The sequence below is a fragment of the Bombus pyrosoma genome, linkage group LG14 (assembly GCF_014825855.1).
Source record: "Bombus pyrosoma isolate SC7728 linkage group LG14, ASM1482585v1, whole genome shotgun sequence".
NCBI classification, from domain to species: Eukaryota; Metazoa; Arthropoda; class Insecta; order Hymenoptera; family Apidae; genus Bombus; species Bombus pyrosoma.
This window is the reverse complement of record NC_057783.1, coordinates 276,999-297,506: the sequence shown is the minus strand read 5'-3', so window position 1 is coordinate 297,506 and position 20,508 is coordinate 276,999. Positions and strand designations below refer to the sequence as shown.

Below are 20,508 nucleotides of genomic sequence, written 5' to 3'. Positions count from 1 at the left end.
TTAGCGCACTCGCCCAACTAATACTTTGCGTACTACTATTCGCTAATATAAAACCGGTGCTTCAAAAGGGTGTCTCGTTCCGACTTTTGTGCGTGTTCTGTTAAGTGTGTGGGCATACGTATAGATAGACGTACAGAGAAGAACGATCGACGTGCGCCAAGTCAATGAGAATCTCTTTACGAAACCGCATGCCGTTTTTTCCAACGCGTCGTGTCTTGTTTCCTCCATCATTTTCTAAGTAACAGATACTACGGAAAAAAGCCAAAGTGCCAGTATCGACCTGGTGTCTTTTCTCATAGTGATGACAGAGATACGTACACGACGTAAATAACCCCCCATCTTTCGTCTGAAATGCAACGTTATAGAAAAATAAACGTAACAGACATAGAATTTTCTGCTACAGTCCGTAAGGACGATACCAATTACCGATACATATATATATATATACGAATATATGTGTATATATATACATATATATATATACATATACGTGAAAAGAAAACGAGAAAAGATGACAGTGATATAGAAATATAGAAATATATAACGTATTAATATATAAACGGAGAAACGGAGGAAAAGAAACGGACTGAATGGTAAAGAACGAAATTTCCGCCGCAAGGTGAGGAAAAGGGAAAAAGACTGCGAGGGAAAGAGGGAAAGAGGGAGAGCGAGAGAGAGAGAGGGAGAGAGATTCGTCGAACTTTTCTTTGTGCGTCTATAAGCGTGCAAGCGCGCGTACGTGCGTTTGTATCTTGGTTTTTGGGCCGACGACCTCGCTCGTGAAAGGGAGCCAGCAACGGCAGAAGCAGCGCGCGGTGCGTCCGAGGTCAGTGCTCTCCTGATCCTCGGCTATCCGTGTCTGCAAGGATTCTCCCTTCGCCTTCGAGGTCGACTGGAATGTCGACGTACGTACGCGCGTATGTACACGCGAATGCGTGAGAAATAAGGTGGTGGAGGAGGAGAAGGAGGATGATGATGATGATGATGATGATGATGAAGATGATGGTGATGATAATGATGATGATGATGATGATGATGATAATGAAAGAAAAAAAGAACGAAGAAGGATGATAATAAGGATGATGGTGATATGACGATGGTGATGATGATGATGATGGTGATGATGATGATAATGATGATGGTGATGATGATGATTATGATGATGATGATGATGATGATGATGATGATGATGATGGAGGAGGTGGCTTTCGTTCCTTGGGAAGCTTTATCCTGCTTAGCATTGACCTTGAAATTGTGTCGCCCTATTGTTCCCTCCGCTGACTGCACAACCTCCGTTGCCGGGGTTTACCTAGCGAAGCGACGGACCGCCAACCACCCGTGTCCAGTGTGCGGAAAACACTACGTCAACGAGGGTAGTCTTAGGAAACACTTGGCCTGCCATCCTGAGACCAGTCAACTTAGCACAAGCCTCAGGATGTGGCCGTGCTCGGTGTGCCAAGCCGTCTTCACTCATGAGAGCGGTAAGTATAATCCTTCGTTTTACAGAAATCATGTATCAATCATGCTTATTACATTTTCCGTTCTTTATCGATTTCGTGTTTGCCGTGTATTATCAGTTTCGTTTCAATGGCATTATCGTACGTTCGTTTGATCGGTATCTAAGCCTTGTCCAACTAACCGAGACTCTATCGAGACCGATTTACTTTGCTGTTAAGGTTTGTTGAGTCACATGGAGCACATGAGGATGGACCCCAAGCATCAGTTTGCGGCGCAATACGTTTTAAGTCGCGCCGCCGCCGAGAGGCGGGAGAGAGAAATCCTTGCGTCTTCGAGTCTAGGTATGAGGTGTTATCGTAATTTCTTGTTTAGCTCGGAAACGATGCGAAAACGATGCGAAAACTATGCGAGAACGATGCGAGAACGATGCGATAACGACGCAGAAACGATAGGAAAACGATGCGACAACGATCAGAAAACGACAACCATCGTAACCACATGTACGATTCTCGTGTACAGGTGCGGGATTGGGTGTTTTGGGAAGCCAAACAGGCGGACCACAAAATTTGCAACAACCGCCGATGTGCCCTTCGCCGTCGGCTCATTCGGACAGCAGCAGTGGAAACGGAAGATTATCGTCGGCCGGTAGTGAACCTGGTACGCTCCCCGATCTTGTTCCTCGTCTTCTTGCAAATGGTCGTCTGGAATAATCGTTAGAGTGTCGTGAATATCTTAGAGTAGACAATCTTAACATCGAACCAACAACCTTTTCGCATACACGTTTGTCGAAAAATGTATCATTATAATACGCTCTAAGTAGCAATCGCCGAGCTTCGAAATACCACAGCGAGAGTTGTGTATTGTAGTAAACATTATTACGCTTTATCTGGGTAAAATAAATCATCTACGAATTCTTGTGTGAGTAATTTCGTCGTACGAACGCTCAAGCTCACTCCGTTTTATAATCTCGTCTCTCTTTATACGTACATATGTATCGAATATAATAACAACTCGATTAGATCATAGTTTTGTGTAGCGCGACTTCACACCCACCATCCTGAAAATCCACCGTCAAGCGTACTAACGAGAGCAGACTTTTGCGCAGGTACCGGTCTGCTCAACAACAACAACAATAACAACAACAACAATATGGCGTCGCCGGGGCCGAGTGGCAACAAGCTGAGCGAGATGCTACGAGCAGGAAGTCAACCAGGCTCCGCGCAACAATACCACGACGAGATGCAGTCGCAACAACAACGTATGGCAGTGATGGCCGCCGCTGTGTCAGCGGGTAAGGATCGTCTAAGCGCGATCTACTCTTATTACGGATCGATTAATCGACCGGATCGGTCCAAGGAATCGTCGCGATAGAAACGCTTGTGTCGGCTCGACGCCAAGGCCGTCGATACCGCTCTTATCGAGAGCCGACGAGTCACGACGCTCCAGCAGAAACATACATACGCTTCGTTCGTTCTACACACAACCATTGCCGATAAACTTTGATTTATAATTATATTTTTCCGTTTTTACGTTACTCCTGCTTATCTACGACGCATAGCGTGCACTCTCCATCTTAAAACGGCTATCGATCGCCGACAATTGACCGATTTAGAGCCAGATGGCACGCAAAGCGTGTAAACGAGATTATTAAAACTCGCGTCGAGTGAATCGATCGCCGTGGCGATGTTCGATCCGCTCCGAGATGACTTTGATTTACGATCGACAGGTTTACAAAATTCAGTGTCGCCGAATCTATCACCGGTGGACATGGCGTCCCTGGCGGCGGCAATGAGGATGGGAAACAACGGTGACATGAGCGGTGGTGCGCAAGGATCAACGGGACCGCAACAACAGGGAGTTCAAGCAACCGGACCAGAACAGACTCTGAGAATGCACCAGGCGGAAGCCTTACTGCGTTCTCAAGCCGAAGCCGCGCTCAGGCTGGCTGTAAGTACGCCTTCTGCCTCCCGATTTCGTTCAATCTCTTTCTTCTTCTTCTTTCCCTCCTCCTTCTTCTTCTTCTTCTTCTTCTTCTTCTTCTTCTTCTTCTTCTTCTTCTTTTCCTCCTTCCTCTTCTTCTTCTTCTTCTTCTTCTTCTCCGTCGTCGTCGTCGTCGTCGTCGATCGAATTAAATGGATAATACGTTCCTCGTGCCACGATATTAGGTGTCGCAGGCTGCAGCGGCGGCAGCCAGTTCCGCGGTTGGCGGTGACGTGAGGCATCATTTGGGACAGCATAACGGAGGCAGCACCTCTGGCATGCCTGGACATCACACGAACCAGCAGATGTCTCAACAAGATACCTTACCGCCTGACCTTGGTGAGTCAACGTACACCTTTATGCATCGTGATCAAGAGAGACTTCGAAAGTTTACGCAAATTTCGATAATTTACGAAGACGATCGAAGAAATGCAACGTACGCGGAGATTCGTTCTATCCGTTGAATATCGTAACGAGCGCCATATTCTGTCTGTTGCGTGCCCTCTTACACCTTTAAATCCCCTATAAACGCTTTGATTAATCCATCTGCAACTCCAAGATGGTAAAAAAAAACGTAACACCGTCAACATTTTTCGCAGGGGAAGCGCTGCGATTACAAGAGCAGCGATTAGAACAGGCCCTGAGGCTTCACGGTGATCCTCGAGCCCTAAGTTTCACTCTCCAGCATGTCGTCAATCAACAGAACAATCAGCAACCATGAAAATTCAGTTACTACTGAGACGAGTGGACCCCTTGGACGTCGGATCAGACGGGCCTGCAGCAAATTGAGAGACTCAATCAGCAACCTCTTCAAGGCGCTGAACGTTCAATAACTCTCAACGAGCAACAACAGCAAGGTTCGTCTGGCATCGGTCTTCAGCAGCAACAACAACATCAGCAGCAGCAGCAACAGCAACATCATCAGCAGCAGCAGCAGCAGCATCACCACCACCACCACCACCAGCAGCAGCAGCAGCAGCATCACCACCATCAATCGCAGCAACAGCAACACCAACAACAACAACAACAGCAGCAGCAGCAGCAGCAGCATCCTGAAGATCGTGGTATCAAGAGGAAGGCCGACGATATGATCGGTAACTCTGACAACGTGTAAAGAGAACGACGTACACGGACGATGAACAGTGCGAACCGTTTATCGTCTTCTACGTCGATTCTAACATATAAAAGGCGTCCAAGTGAGGTCATCCGCGAAATTACTCCTGTCTCAGCAGTAGAAACGAATTATTTCAGTAAATTAACTAATTAAGAGTCTGAAAAATGAAGAATGATCGTTTTTCAGATTCTCGAGAAAAATCCTATTTTCACTCGGTGAACGCGCGACGATTGGAAGAGATCGTCGTGGTCGAGCCAATCGTGAAACTCCTATCTTCGAGAGAACGAAGAAGGAGGGCAGGATAACGGTCATACGTATCTAGAAATCCGTTAGACGGTGCGTGACGAGAACAGCGGTGGCAATGATTTTCTAGCGGCACGCGATTCTTCGCGTGGATCACGTTGTTCCTACTCGAGTCCTGGATCTAGAGTTCCTAGAACGACGACGCTCGCCGAACGAGAGGGCCGTCGCTCGTCGGAGGACGGTTCGCCGGTTTTCTCTTTCGAGCGATATTGCTTGTTTCGTTGAGTCGCTCTGTCAGAATTCTCAGGACGCATTGTTACAACCGCTGTTCCACATCAGCCCTGAAACGTGCCATAATATATCGAACGAAACTGCTAACCGACGCGCGCCTTGTCGTCGTCCCTCGAGTCAAGAGGTGACTTCAGGTTGCGCTAGAGTACTATGGTTTTTTTTAGTACAAGAGCCAAACGTAGACTCGGGCAAGCTGGATAGGCGACAAGCAATCGTGCTCGTTGCAGCGGCCGGTCTAGGCTCAACAAACTAAACTATATATATACATATATACATACCTAGAAACCAGTTTAAGGTCCCTTAATCTTAGCTCCCGTAACGTTTAAGCGAGAAACAACGCGTCTGATATGTGCGTAAACGCGGCCAGGTGGATCAGCTAATCCTCGTACGTTCGTTGGTTAAATACGCGTACACGTTATCCCCTTCCCGTTTATCGGACAAACGCGCAACAAGTTAGAAAAACGGACGGTCTGATCCGCGAAATCGTGCGGCGCGACGCGGCACGGCGAGTGGTACTCGCCGTCGCCCGTCGACTACCTTAGTGATACACGAGTACACAGAGAGAAACGAACACGAAAACTTGTTACACAGAAACACTAAACACCAACACACCTAATTATACACGCGAAATAAAAATCTACTACACGTAAGAATATAAAAATGCGCGCAACTTGTGCTGATCGGCAGCACGAAAACTATTAGCTCGTAAGCGAACAAACAAAATATAATTATTACAAACAGTTATATTATATATATTATATATACATACAGAGAGTCTGGAGTGTACGATGGAAACAAAACGAAAAAAGAATTCACACGATGGAATGGGATGGGACGGGGGCCCGAGGAACGGGCCCCCCTCCTTTCGATGTACTACACGTGCACATTTTCAAAGAATAATCGTGAGAGTGTACGGGAGCATTTTTCGTGAAACGAGCACACCAGAAAAATGACGAAGAACGAGGTGAAAATAAGAAAGATGAAGATAAAAAAATGATGATGAAGAGAGAGAAATAAAAAAAACTAAATGCTAAATATTATATATATTATATATATATATATATAAATATTATAAATAATAGATATAGGGTCTATGAGACTAGGATAAATTAGGCGAAAGAGAAAATCGAATGAATGGGTAGCGCGTGCCCGGGCAGTGGTACACGATCGAGCCAAGAGCCACGCCGACGAAAGAATGGAAGGGACGCAGACGAGAATCGAGAGAGATGCCAGAATGCGCACACGCGAGAAAGATCGGGAGAAAGACGGGAGAAAGACGGGAGAAAGACGGGAGAGAGACGGGAGAAAGACGGGAGAATGAGGAAAGAGCAAGGGAGCAAGAGAGCACGTGCAAGATTTCGTGAATGAACGGCCTTGGAATTGTCGCGTACGTGCAAGGGCACGCGGTTGAATGAAAGAGAAGCTGCGCGAAAGAGAATGCTTCGTGAGCATCAAGGAGGAGAGAGTGCGAGAATGAAGCGAATGAGAGATTTTAGAGTGGCGTGCTTCAGGTAATCTGAGGTCCTGTGATCGTTATAAGCGAAATATTTTTTTATTTCCGGGTATATATCTGAACGCGTAAAAATACTTGCGTCGTTTCGAACTTTTACTTGCAATATACCGTTACGTTCTCGCAATACTTAGAAAGAAGAAGAAGGAGAAGCAGAACAGAGGTGGATCATTGAAAAAAAGAAATACGAAGATGAGGATGACGAGGGAGAGGAGAAGAAGAAGAATATATAGAAAGTCCGTAGGTTTGACCGTGGAGCGAACTTTAGAGACTCGGGCCAACCCCTAACTCCTAAATACCTCTTTGTAATGCCCCATCAATTTCGACCCCGATTCCCCTTTTCCCGACCTTTTATGAAACTCCCGGACTGTCCGTACTTTCGATGGGGTTTCTTTCGGCCAGACCAGACGAGATGAAACGAAACGTTAGACCGTGAAAAACCACACGCGCATCCAAAAAGAAACGCGTTCCTCTCTTCCAACTCGAATCTTCGTTTAAAATGAGAACCGATGCGGACGGTTATTCGAAATTCAACGTGAAATTTGTTCGACGAGAAAGGGAAAAAAAAAATATATATATATATAGAGAGAGAGAGAGAGAGAGAGGGTGGGAGAGAGAGAAACGGAATGAAAAAAAAAAACTAGTGCGAAAAACGATAAAGAGGTGGTCCAAAAGAAAATTCTAAACAAAAATATCATCCAAAAGATATCGTTCAAACGACGATTCACCTACGACACGTTCGATTTCTTCGTTTCTTCGACTGGCAATCGTGGACTGAAGAGTGCGGAAACGAATGGTAGCGTGCCGAATTTTTTCTTCCCCGTGACATCGTACGTCGACCGCGTTGTTGTTGTTGTTGTTGATCCCGCCCTTCGGAGATTCTCGACGAGACTTTCGTTCCGTGACCGGTTCGTACGAATTTCCCCCGTTCCTCCACTTTTCTACTTTTCATTCCCATTAACTCCATGATCGCTTCTATCCTTTGAACGATTTTCCTAATTCCGGGTATCCCGAGGCAAAGATAAGAACGAACGAGAAGGTAATTTTCCTGTCCTCGAGCTTGTTAATTTCGAAAGTGAACCTTCCTAACGACGAAAGAAAGAAAAAAGAAGGAACAGCAAAGAGAGAATAGAAATTGCAAAGATGGAAGAAAAATTTGGAAGATCGCGAAAAGGAAATTCTTCAACTCCGAATTGTATCCCAACTACTCCGTTTCTCTTCAGGGGATCCCCCTTTTTAACCCCTTTGTTCGCCAATTATGAAAGTAGCCTAACGTCGTCATCTTCGTTGAACGTAAAAGACACGCGCCGAGAAGCCGCCGGATAGCCAGGCTTTTTCACCATCTGGGTCGAGAGAAGAAAAGATTGCTAAAAAGATTCATCGTCAAAGCTACATTTAACGATTGCACTCGCCTCGCGACCGGGAACTCGAAGGATTTGCCACCGGTTGCGCCATTCGAGAAACATGATCGTCTCGAAAGCTTTGAAAAGCGCGATCCGAAGCCAACTATTTCCCCTGTACGATTCGAATCTGATACCGAGATGGTAGTGCGAATGGAACAAACGAGCAAATCAAAAACGATTACGTACCTGTGTCTTTGGAATGTGCAAAAAAGAAAAAGAGAAAGAGAAAGAAAAAGAGAAAGAGAAAGAAAAAGAGAAAGAGAAAGGGAAAGGAGGGAAAGGTCACCTCGAGTTCTTGGTAGTGTGCATGTGGGTCGATCATTGATCGTTCTTATTACAACAATTTTTACGTTACAGGGCGTTTTTTCCTCGGATTAAGTAGTATGTAAATACACCTTGATATCACAAGCATAAACTGAGAATTTACTGGTAAACTTAAATCAAGTACATAATGCGAAATAGGGTTAGTTTCTATGTAAATACCTAAAGCTGGACGAGTGCATACACCTCGTTCACGCAACCAACGATAATCGTTTTTATCGAACCAATGCTTCTGTTCGTCATCGGTGTACGCCTGGTCGTTGGTGATCGCCCTTGTACAACCCGTTTGCCAAACAATACCGTCGGCGAAAATCAACATGCAGAAGAAGGGGGGGGTTTGAGCAAGAACGTTCTCCAAAATGGGCGTCGCTGATCGGGAAATTTTTTTTTCTCGACACTGATACACCCACACAGTTACACATACACGCTCACATACACACAGCATTGCGATGGATTGTACAGCTACGATAGGATAGATAAGTAAGCCTCAACACAATTCTTCACACACTCGCACCACCGGCACCGACTAGCCTCCAAATTAAGACAGGGACCAAACGTTTGGCGAACACAATTTTTCCGACAAATTTTCTTAACGATATACGTAGGAGAACGCGAACAACACTTTTTTCCAAAGGCATTCAACGTTTCCGGCGCGAACGATTCGTTTGTTTCGGCAAAGGTGCGGCGCACCACTATCGAAATACAGATATCGCGGCATTCGGTTACAAAGTCAAGTAGAACGAGCGGATAAATGTCGGACATTTCGCGGCCAGATGATGGAAATTCGGAATTAGGCAAACATCAGGCGCACGTTCGGTAATCATCTGACGAAGCGAAACGCACCGAAAGGAAAATTAAAACGCGACTTAAAAATGCCATTTGGACATAGACAAACAGGAACGAGAAGAAGAAATTGATCGAAAAATTTATGCAGCGGATCACCTTTGCAAAACAAACGAAGAGGTATAAAATAAAGATAAAAAAGACGATTCTACGGTCCCTCGACAAAACAAGCAAACGGCAAAAAGGAAAAAAAAACAAAAGAAAAATCATCAAAAAAATAATGGTGCACGAAAATAGGAGCGGAGGAGATGATACGAAGAGATTTAAAAAAAGCAACAGCATCACCACTTTTCACCATCACTATCGCCATTATCAAAAGTAAGAAAATGTTAACAACAACAACAATACATAAATAAACACAAGCAGCAGAGCACAACGTCGAGATCCTTCATGATGGTAGTCGTGAAAGGATTCCGAGGCGACAAGCTTTTCACCGGTGCATCCTGCCGTGCGCCGAGGGTTGCTTTTTCATTGAACGTGAAACAACGAAAGAAAGAATGGTAAAAACGTCGAAAGAGGATAGAAAAGAAAAGAGAGAGAGAGAGAGAGAGAGAGAGAAAAAAAAAAGAAACAGTAAACGATGCAAAATCGGTAGAAGAAAAAGGGGCAGCCGACTCAACTCCCCCGCACACATCACATCCCCGCGCGAGAAGGAGGAATTATTCCCGAGGCGCCGGCCCGTGCCCCGCGAACGTGTACCATAATTATTAAAAATTAAACAAAACACACAGCAAGTTACAATAGCTCTAGTAGTGTATGTTCTGTAATCGAAGAATGATAAGCAAAGATAACGAAATAAAAAAAAAAAATGGCGTGCTCGCCGTCGTAGGCGTGCCGGCAAAAAAATCACAAAAAAATAATTTACAAATATATTGATTTACATATGCCCGTAACTCGTAAGCGGGCCGGTGGCGCAACGCGTCTACCTTTGCCGGATTTTCAACCAAGCTTACCACTGTCGCTATTACCACTGTCGCTATTATCGATGTCGCTATTATCACTGTAGCTACGCGATAGGACGTGTCGCGTCGCAACACACACGTACACGCACAGGGACACAGCGAAGAAGAGAGAAGAAAGAAGATGGAAGAAACGAGTCCGACTCGGCAAAGGCAAAGGCAAAGGAAAAGGAAAAGGAAAAGGAAAAGGAAAAGCAACTAGTCGTCCAAGTGGCCGGCTCTCGACACGCCGCGTCACAAGAACAGCGTTACAGAGCTGTGGCAGAGCGAACGATGGACGATGGAAAGTGTGATTAATAGAGAGAAGAAAGGAGAAGAAAATGGCACGACGAGTAGACGAACGAACCGTCAAGTGTTAAACGCGACAGAAGAAGCGGTAAAACGTTGAGGAGAAAACTGGTGAAATGAAAATCAACGAGCAGGGGCAAGCACGTGGTCTGCAAAACCAGCCCTTACCCATAATCTTAATCTCTTTCATGTAAATTTGCTAAATGTTTAAATAATCTAAAAAAATGCCATAGCCCGGATGCGCTGGTGTATACTCCCAGTGCATACACACTCACAAATACGACTCGACCTCACGAATCAAACGCAAAATCCGCGTCGCCAGTTCTTCGATGGATGGCACGCGGTAAAATTGGTATTCTCGCCAAGGAGCAAACAGTTTACAATTGCACAATTGACAGAATCACAGACAAGCACACGACAAGATGAAGACAAAACCGAGGCCCGCGTTTCACCGTGACGCGACGTCGGGAATGAATCGTCGCGGAGGATCCGCGATCTCGGCCAATACACGAGTAAAATCAAAGTTGCCCTGGTTCTCGAGCGTGCAACCCCGCGCGCTCACACACATTCCATACACAGGTTGTACAATCGTCCACGTCCGTTGCCGATAGTACGGCCGACACACTTGCGCCTGGCGCATGCACCAATCCATACACACCTTCTACACGTGTTACACTCTATACACTCTTTACACTTTGTACACTTGATTACACACGCTACGGATATGTAAAGCCAATTGATTTTGTAAATTGTCGAAAAAAAGCAGCAGACATTCAAAAAACCAGAACGATTCGGCCTTTTACGGTACTTTTTCCACGAACGTTAAAATATTTCAAACGCATTGCGGAAACCAAAAGTCAAAATGTTAGAACGTTTACTACCGATCCGTTTGAAAAGATGCACGCGAGGATCGTCAGCGATCCGTTCTCGCTTTTCAAGCGGAAAGGAATCGTTTCGAGCGCAAGTGAACGAGGATTTACGGTTGATATACAAAAAGCAATTGATTCAAAAGACATATGAAATAAAAGAAAAAGAAAAAAAAGATGGAAGAAAAATCAGCACGAAAACCGAAGCAAAATTCGCGGCCTTTGGCATACGTTTGGATGCAGAACCGATGATGAAACGGCGTTTGCGTCTCGTACGCTGACGTCACACCATGCATCCCGGAATTGACGTTAATAAACCCGGATGTGACGTGACATATCCTTCGTTGAAGAATGTCAAAGAAAATCAAAGAACCGAGTGTGGACAGGCTGGTAATCGAGGCGGGCCACCATACGAACCGACAATGTTTGGTAGTAAAGAAGAAACGATGAAAACCAATCAACCAACCAACCAACCAACAAACGAACGAACAAAGGTGTAAGAAAACGTGCCAAGAGATGGACGTTGAACGAAAAAGATGGCGCGCCTCGAGTATACTACGGTATTGGTATACTAGGTAGAAAAGAAGAGAAACGCCTGTCCCACGTACAGAAACCAGTGTAATAACCATCCTAGCAAGTAGCAACGGCATTAGGAGAGCCGTTGTTCAAATTCGCGGCTTTACAAGCAAAAACCGTTGATTTGTTTTCGATCGGGTTTTAATTTTTTAATGAAATAATCTCACAACGAATATACCACGTACGGTCGCGCGCTAATCGATCCATGCGAGAAGATGGGGCAAAGACGTATGTGTATATTCGTGGCAGTGTGTATCGTAAGTGCGCAGCATATGATAAAACCGACAGTCTAGCAGTGCGAGCGCCTCGGCGGCATTTGCGTTTTCACGCGATGTCCCTGACCGAGCCTCCGTGATTAAAAACCGGAATAAGTTGTTTCAATGTCCACTATATAAATGAAGAGGCATAGCTGATAAGACGGTGGGTTTGCGTTCGCCGTTCGCCGTTCGCCGTTCGCCGTTCGCCGTTCGCCGTTCGCTGTTCGCCGTTCGCCGTTCGCCCTTCTCGAGTCGTTCGTCCCGTTTCGTCCGCGAGATAATATAACATACTTGTCGGAGCACGATGCGTTCTTGACGGACGAACTCTAATCGTGCGAATAAGAAATGGAGGCTGCGATACCATCCCCCGGAGTTCCAAGTAAAAACCCAAAATCTCTAGAATATTCTTTAACACGAGCTTAAACGTTCTGGCAACGTGGAAAACTTCATGTTCGATTTATTATGGAAAGGACAAAGTATAGCGAAATTTTCTTGTCCATCGTCTTGATCATCTTCAGGCACTTTGACCAACGTATCGGGACAAAACTAAACGGGACTGTTTCAAAAGGAAAGACGACGAGACAACAACATTTTCTTACGAATATGCTGAGACTCCAGCAGAGTAGTAACGTGCCGCGAATTTCATCGATCGAGACGCCAATCGGTAAAACAATCGTCGACGACGAACGTGCGAACCCACCGTGCTGGCTCGTCGTTGCGATCCGAGGAAGCCTCGACGCTTCTCGGTTTTCACGACGAGTCGATACTCTTTTCAAAATATTCTCCAAATTTTTGTTCACGAGAATGTGTTTTCTTTACCCTAACCCCATTTACAACCCGCCGTATACGCGTCCGAGGAGAAAAACCGAGTCCAAAGCTTCTTTGCTCGAATCTAGAAAATGTTACGAAAACTCGTACTCGACGCTTTCAAGTATAACAAGTAATTAGAAACGATAGGATAGAACGTATGTAGGGAAATTTCGAGGATAATATGGAAAAAAGGTAAAAGTCCGCTTAGTGGGTGCCTTCGTCAGGGTTTTCTGTTACAGTTAAACAGACGTTTCAAGTATAACTCACAACTAGTAGTACTATGGTAGAACAGTTATTACAGTGTACCGCAATAAACAGTTAACTAAGTAAGTATACAGGAAGCACATGGTCTTTTCAGTGTCTACAATCTTGTCGTACACCACCGCCAATCGCGTAGTGGAACGACCGGAAATACCGGATTCATTTCGTACGCAATTTCCTCTGGAAATCCCTCGGAACATCCCTCGACATCCGACACAAAAACGTGATTCCCCCGCAAACTTTTCGACGTCGAAAACATTTTTGCAATTCGAATGAACGTGCGGTCCATCCATATCGTAACTCGACGAAATTACATTCGAAATTATCCCGAAGAAGATACTCCAATCGGCAAGACGAGGGACCTACGACGTTTTACCCGTTCGACCCGACCGCCGTTCGTTTCCTCAACCCCCGCCGATTCCTCTCCTCAAAATCCAATCAGTATTTAACAGAATAAATATGCTACTAAGTGTACTAAGTGTTCGTAGTTTAGGCAACGTGTACGTTGTATGCTCCGAATAGGTGAGAGAGAAAGATAACCGAGAGAGCGAAAGCGAGAGCGCGAAAGGGAGACGATTGTACGGTGGAGTCACACATATTTAAACTAACAGATAATAATTAATTAATTACAGTACCGTAACCATTTGTCAAGTCAAGTTAATTAACAGTTAACCGTAACGCATACACGCATAATTATTAATTAAACGTACTCGACTCTATATTCTAAGGACAGCAGCGACCGCACACAGCGTCGTCGCATTTATTCGATAAATCGCGCAGGCACTCACTACGGAAGTGAATCGAAGGACTGTGGGACTCGGACGCGGATCGGAAGGTGCTTGAACGAGCGTCGCGACGCGTACAGTATTATCAACGAGAAACTGTCGAAAATCTTTAGATCTGTGAAACGGCACTCGGAAAATATCCTGGAAACAGAGAAACAGAGAAACAGAGAAACAGAGAAACAATACAGAAAACATCGGAATCTTAGTGGCTTGTTGGTCGAAGAAACGCGAAGCTACGGGCGTTCAAGTTTCCCCCGTTTTTCATTAGTCTTTCAAGTGCAGCGTTCAGTTACTTCACTTATGACGTTGCTTTCAACACAATACAAAACACCCCGCCACCCATCCCTACAGATCAAACCCATTCACCGTATCCTCAACCCACGGGTAATCCTCTCAGTGCCAACCCCCAGTTTCACGTGTACGCATTGTTTCAAATTTGTTCGCCACGTCTCAGTTACGATTTTCACGCGACGTCAGTCCGTATACCGCGTTCTCCTCTTCATTAACTAAAACACGTTCCATTTCGAGACAAATTTTCTCACAAAATTCAATACAACGAAACGCAATACTCACCGTGATTCGTTGCGTTTCGTTGCGATTCCTTGCGATTCCTTGCGTTTCGCTGTGTTTCGTTCCGATTAAAACACGAAAACGTATTACCCGGGATGACAAAAGAAATCTTTACTAAAAACAAATACTTTAGAGAAATTATCGCTTGATCAGTTCAAGTTCGGAGTAAATAAATTTCGGAAAATGTGAGAAATACGGCGGCACACGGCTGGCGTCGATTATCGATGAAAAGCAAACGAGTTAAGTTTCAAATGTCAGACATTTTACGTACAGTTTGTTATCAAGTAACACAGCGCAGATTATTGTTAATTTTCGGCGCCCGTTTTCGTCGCGTTTCTATTCGTCTCCGATGAGAACAACTTACGGAGAAACCGCGAAGCAATTGGTGGTAAAACGGCAGTCTAGCACGATGCGACGAAAATGTGCGTGCTCGGGTTTAATGGTATCGATTGAGTTTGGTCGAAGTCCCCTTTTGGGCAAATTATATCGACGCACTTCCGGTTCCACCGGCCCGTCCAAATTCAGACGATCGGAGAAAGGCACTAAGAGAGAGCCTGCTTTCGTCCGGATCATCAATTCGAAATTCAATTCTAGTCAAAAAAGGGTACAAAGCCGTGAACGAGTTGACTCGTTTGGCAAAAAAGATCGGTACTTATTTATCGCGAGTTGTTCGAGCGCGAGGAAAAACCGGGTCGAATCGAAATCGATCGGTACGAGGCTCGTGGAAAAATGGTACGAAAGATCGGAGCTCGGAGAAGCTCGGAGAAGCTCGGAGAAGCTCGGAGAACCTCGGCGGCCTGTCGATCGAAATTGGCGTAGGGGGGAAAAACAAATCTTTTCGATGAAATTCCGAGGACGAATTCTGAAAAAGAAATGGGCCGGTGGGACCGTATACTGGAAAAATATCCGCGTTGTTGACAAAAGCAAGTAGCCTCTTTTCGTTGTATCAAAAGTCGGCCAAAGTCCGATCGATCCTTGTATAAGCAAAAACGACACACTTTCAAAATCCTAGAAAATGGATGTACGGTGCGAATGAATATTTCGAAAGCTTCGATGATAAAAATTGTTATTGCTCATTCGTATTTTATTTTCTTTTTTTATTCTGCAAAATGCCTGCCCATCCACGCTTTTCAGCCAGGACACTAGGCGGATCCTCGTTCGCGTTTTAAAAATACATCCAAGTTGTGTCGATTCTCTCTTTCTCCTTTTGAGACGGACAACAACAATTCCTATTTCGCTGGTAAGACGGGACAACAAAACGCGACACGAAGGTCTGCCACACTGTTCCAGCATTTTGATACCGCGATTAATCCACTACTACTATTATTATTATTATTATTATTATTATTATTATTATTATTATCGCTATTACTACCGCTATTATTATTATTATTATTATTATCGCTATTATTACCGCTACTAGTTTATAACGGTTAGTTGATTATAACGAAAAAATTGCTAAAGGGCAATTGGAGGCGTATTTTTTAGAGAGAAACGAGAAAGAGAGCGCGAGCTCGGTTCAAGTTCGCTCGAATCATCCAAGCCATAATGTTACACTCACTGTCGATCGATTGCAATCTTGAAAGAAAAACGAAAAAAAAAAAGGAAAAAAAACAGTAAAATGAAAAATGAAAGAAGCGAATCGACGAAGAATCGGTAGCAAAAGAATAGTAGTCATGTTTCGAGATTCTCCTTTTTTTTCTCTTTAGTTTTCCTTATTATGTTTTTTTATACAAACATACATATACAAATACATACTTGTATGTATACACGAACACACGCATATATATTTATATTATATATATATATATATAAAAGAAAGAGAGAGACAGAGAGAAAAAGAGTTATACTCGTTAAATATTATATGTTATTTGTAGACTTATTATTTATACGTGAAGGAAGCCGGTACGTAAAAGTTGTACGTAGGGTGTTGAAGGAACGCGTTTTAAACAATCAAATTCTCAGTCTTTCTCGCTGTTTTACTCGTAATTAACTCGTAATTAACTCGTAATTAATTCGCAAAATAGTTCGAATTACGTAAATGCGAAGAAAAATTGAGTAGAAAATTCATCTTGATTTCCATGTCTTCCCTTTAATTTTAACGATTTTTCATTTTAACGCGTAGCATCGCGCACGACTGAGAATTATATGCCACTGACAACTCGCGTCGTTTGTTAAGCTTTATTTCTACTACTTTTTAGCGTGAAAAGAAATCCTCGCTTTGTCCTTTTCTTCTATATTTTTTTTTTTTTTTTTCTTCTTTAAAGAATAATCACGCGCGTTAGTCGATCGAGGAGTTGGACAAAAAATACATTATCACGTGCGTTATACGTTCCTTTTTGTCTCTTTTATGTACATCGTACATATTGTCCTCGTTCGAGTTGGAAGAGTACCGGGAGAAAACGAAACAGCATTTCGAAGCGTAGCATCTCGATTTTCATTCTTCTCTTTGGAAAACTAAAAATAATCAGCAGCGTTTTGTGTCGATTCAACTTTCGTCAATCGAGTCTCAGTGTCCTGAATCGGGAGATAGCACAAAAAAGCATTCTCGTTTACGTAAAACTTTTTAATTCATCCTCAAACGAGAACACTGACATTCGATCGTTTTATTCATCCGAACGGTAAGCATTCTCCTGCGTACTTTTCAACTGCACTTCGCGACGTTTTTATTCACCGATCGTCGTGTACGTACGAACCGAGAGACAGATCGTATCGTTGCATCTGATCTCTATTCGAGTTCCTATTTTGAGGTGCAGGAGAAGAAAGAAAGAAAGAAAGAAAGAAAGAAAGAAAGAAAACAAAATACATGGAATACCGGGGGGAAAGGTGGATTTAGGACAAACTTCCGTCAAAATTATCATTAAACGAAAGTGAAGGTTAAAGATCGGTGAATACAAACACCGCGTCGAGTTATGTTTGCTAGTCAGAATTGGTTAAAACGAAGAATGGAGAGCAACAAACTAGAGAGTTTACGATTAGTTACTACATATTGATTCGTCGTTTTATCGTGTAATTAGTGGTTTAGTGACACGGCTCCGATGATTCTCGAGCCATACGCGTCCTTAAAGCTTAAAGTAAGAACAGAACGAAACGTACACGCACACTCGCGTCAAGCGTATACAAAACTACGGTTCTTTAGTTACTATTCGCGTAGAAATGGCGTGCCGAGTCGCCGGCTTTATTAACAAAAATTTGTTACAATTTATTGTTCGTACACGTCGAGTTTATTTAGACAGTACTTTCGTCTATTTTGTATCCAATTTGATAAGTTTCTTTACTTTTTCTTCTTCTTTTTAGTTCTTCTATTTCTAGCGTTGTTCTGACTATTGTAACCAGTGTTACTGCTGCTACTACCACCACCACCACCACTACTACTACTACTATTATTATTATTATTATTAGTTTTTATTATTATTATTATCATTATTATTATTATTATTATTATTATTATTATTATTATTATTATTATTATTAGTTTTATTGTTATTATTATTATTATTATTATCGTCGTCATCATCATCATCACCATCATCATCATCATTATCACTACTACTATCACCACCACACCACCACCACCACCACCATCACTACTACCACTACCCCTACTACTACCGCTATTACTACCACTACTACTACTACTACTACTACTACTACTACTACTACTACTACTACTACTACTACTACTACTACTGCTACTACTACTAGTACTATTACCATTACTATTGCTACTACTGCTACTACCGTGACCGTTAGGAGACACATTAGTTTAACATTTCAATTGCTTTTGATTTTCGTAGATACTATTAGTTATCTATTATTACCATAATTACGTCTAATTTAATTATTACTTATTGTCACCAACACCGTCATCATCACGCACCCAATGCACATCGGCACCATCATTGTAAGTCACGTCAAGTTAAAAACGTCCACTTGTTTCCCTTGCAGTTCGATCATCGTTATTTACTTTTCTCTTTTTCCTTAGATCAATTTATCTCGTGAACGTGGTTCCTTAACGTCGAGGTTCGCCGTCGACGATCCGACGAGAACTTTTGCTCCCATATGGGATGAAATGGGATGAATAGCGATTGACAAATCTCTGAAATACGCTGACGATTGTCACACGAAATTTAGGACATGTGCGTTTATTAAATATTATCGTTACCTATTGTTCCGTCGACGAAACGTTGGAAGTGCAGAATCGACCGATAGACAATCTTTCTCGCGTTCTCTGACATTTCGTCGAATCCAAGGCGAGATAGTAAACGAGAGATTATTCCAAGCTACTGGATTGTCCATCGTTGACCAAATGATCGCACTTCCAATTGCTTCCTGCCCTTATCAGTTATCGCTATTAATTAACATTAGTTACAGCTATTGCTATTATTACCACTATTATTAGTTATCGCCATCGATTCTTGATGCGAGCCTACCGTCGATCGGCGAGCGAGGTAACCGTTTCGATCGCTTCTCGTCTCTTTTCGCAAAACTGTACGCGCTGTCCTAATGCGATTGCCAATGATCGAATGCGCAGACCGGATGATTCGGATACGAAAACTCGAGAAAAATCGAGTCGAGGTTCGGACAGCGCTGACTCGAAAACGCGACTAGTCGAGACGAGAAGGAGAACGTGCGATTAAGAGTATTGCGAAGAATGGTTAACATCCAGAGTGCGATAACGAGCTAAAAAGCAAAAAATTTCTGTGCGATCCAAAACAACGTCGTCGAATACGCGTCCACGGTTCTCGCGTCGGCGTTTACTTCGACGCCGTTGTCGTTGGAAACGCATACAACACGTTCGAAACAGCCGTATATACATGAATCCTCGAAGCGCCGCGTACGTAGTTGAGCAGCGTTTACAATTTCGAATTTCGGAAGTGGTCGACGCGCAAAAAAGAAAAGAAAAGAAAAGAAAAGAAAAGAAAAGAAAAGAAAAAAATAATAAATCTAGATGATATATCCTGAAAAGGGAAAGCGAAAAATGATAGAAGATGATAGTGAGAAAGAGAGGGAGCGAGCGAGCGAGAGAAAAAAAGAAAAGATGGGAATAGCGAGAGGCGTAAAAAGGTGAAAACCGTACGTTGAACGCGATAATAATTCAGCAGTCTCTTTCGGTTACGAGCAAGTTCCGCATTGTGTAGGATTTCTCATAAATGGTTCTATATGTATGATGATACATGTGATGCAATATCTAGGAGAAAGAGCAACGTTTTCGATGATTGCGAGAAACGATGAGATGAACAAAGGGAGAATTTTTGAAATCGCGAGAGCCTTTTTGCGTAACACGAAGCAAAAACAAATAGATATCTGTCTAGGATCGAACAATTGTTCTTTTTCCTTCTTTACGGATCGTTATTATTCGTCAACGAGTGCTTCCGTGCGACGGAACAACTTCCGGGCACACGCGGAAGAACTTTCTTCTTCGCGGAAGAAAATTGGAAATTCAACTATTTTCCCCGCGCCATCCACGTCATCCTTTGTGACGTTCGCGGGCAGTGTTCGATGAGATCAGCTACTGTGGTATCGGGAATCGAACAATTGGTGGCCAATTTATCCAAGCGATTGGACCATCGAATCCGACTAATAAAAGGATAGATGGACGACGATTGGCGAAAGGGAACGTTTCTAGAGATGATCTTCCGTTCGATTCAACTTTCGCGTCGTTTTTACCAATACGCGACTTTGTCTTTTTGATCGCGTAAAAATTCCTACTATTCGACCGAAGATCGTTTCTTGCAAACTCGTATCAAACATTTGTTTCGAGTATCGTTTGTACTCGACGGAATTCTGTTTCATCGTAGTTTCTCCTTAAAATAGAAAGGATCTGATGGTAAAAGAAATTCGACAGCTGTCTCTCGAAACCGCGTAAAAAAGAAAAACGCTTAAATTTAATTTTGATACTTGGGGCGACAGAAAGAAAGAGGCTATCTGAAACAGGACTTCCGTTTCTTAATTAGACATATCAAAACCATG

At 43.4% G+C, this 20,508-nt stretch overlaps 1 protein-coding gene across 16 annotated transcripts in view; it reads left to right on the top strand.

The window, feature by feature from the left end:
- The window catches only part of LOC122575120 (zinc finger protein 853-like), a 75,066-nt gene extending 57,742 nt beyond the window's left edge, over window positions 1–17,324 (top strand). For 12 of the 16 annotated variants that reach the window (XM_043743655.1, XM_043743657.1, XM_043743656.1 and 9 more), the window contains 7 exons: window positions 1,269–1,481; window positions 1,677–1,799; window positions 1,978–2,115; window positions 2,552–2,749; window positions 3,185–3,405; window positions 3,624–3,777; window positions 4,038–17,324. In XM_043743655.1, the coding sequence (XP_043599590.1) occupies window positions 1,269–1,481; window positions 1,677–1,799; window positions 1,978–2,115; window positions 2,552–2,749; window positions 3,185–3,405; window positions 3,624–3,777; window positions 4,038–4,159 (1,169 nt within the window). In that variant the 3' untranslated portion in view covers window positions 4,160–17,324. The remainder of the gene's footprint in view (window positions 1–1,268; window positions 1,482–1,676; window positions 1,800–1,977; window positions 2,116–2,551; window positions 2,750–3,184; window positions 3,406–3,623; window positions 3,778–4,037) is intronic. The other 4 variants (XM_043743651.1, XM_043743645.1, XM_043743659.1 and 1 more) reach the window with 4 other exon arrangements.
- Window positions 17,325–20,508: the final 3,184 nt, after the last annotated feature.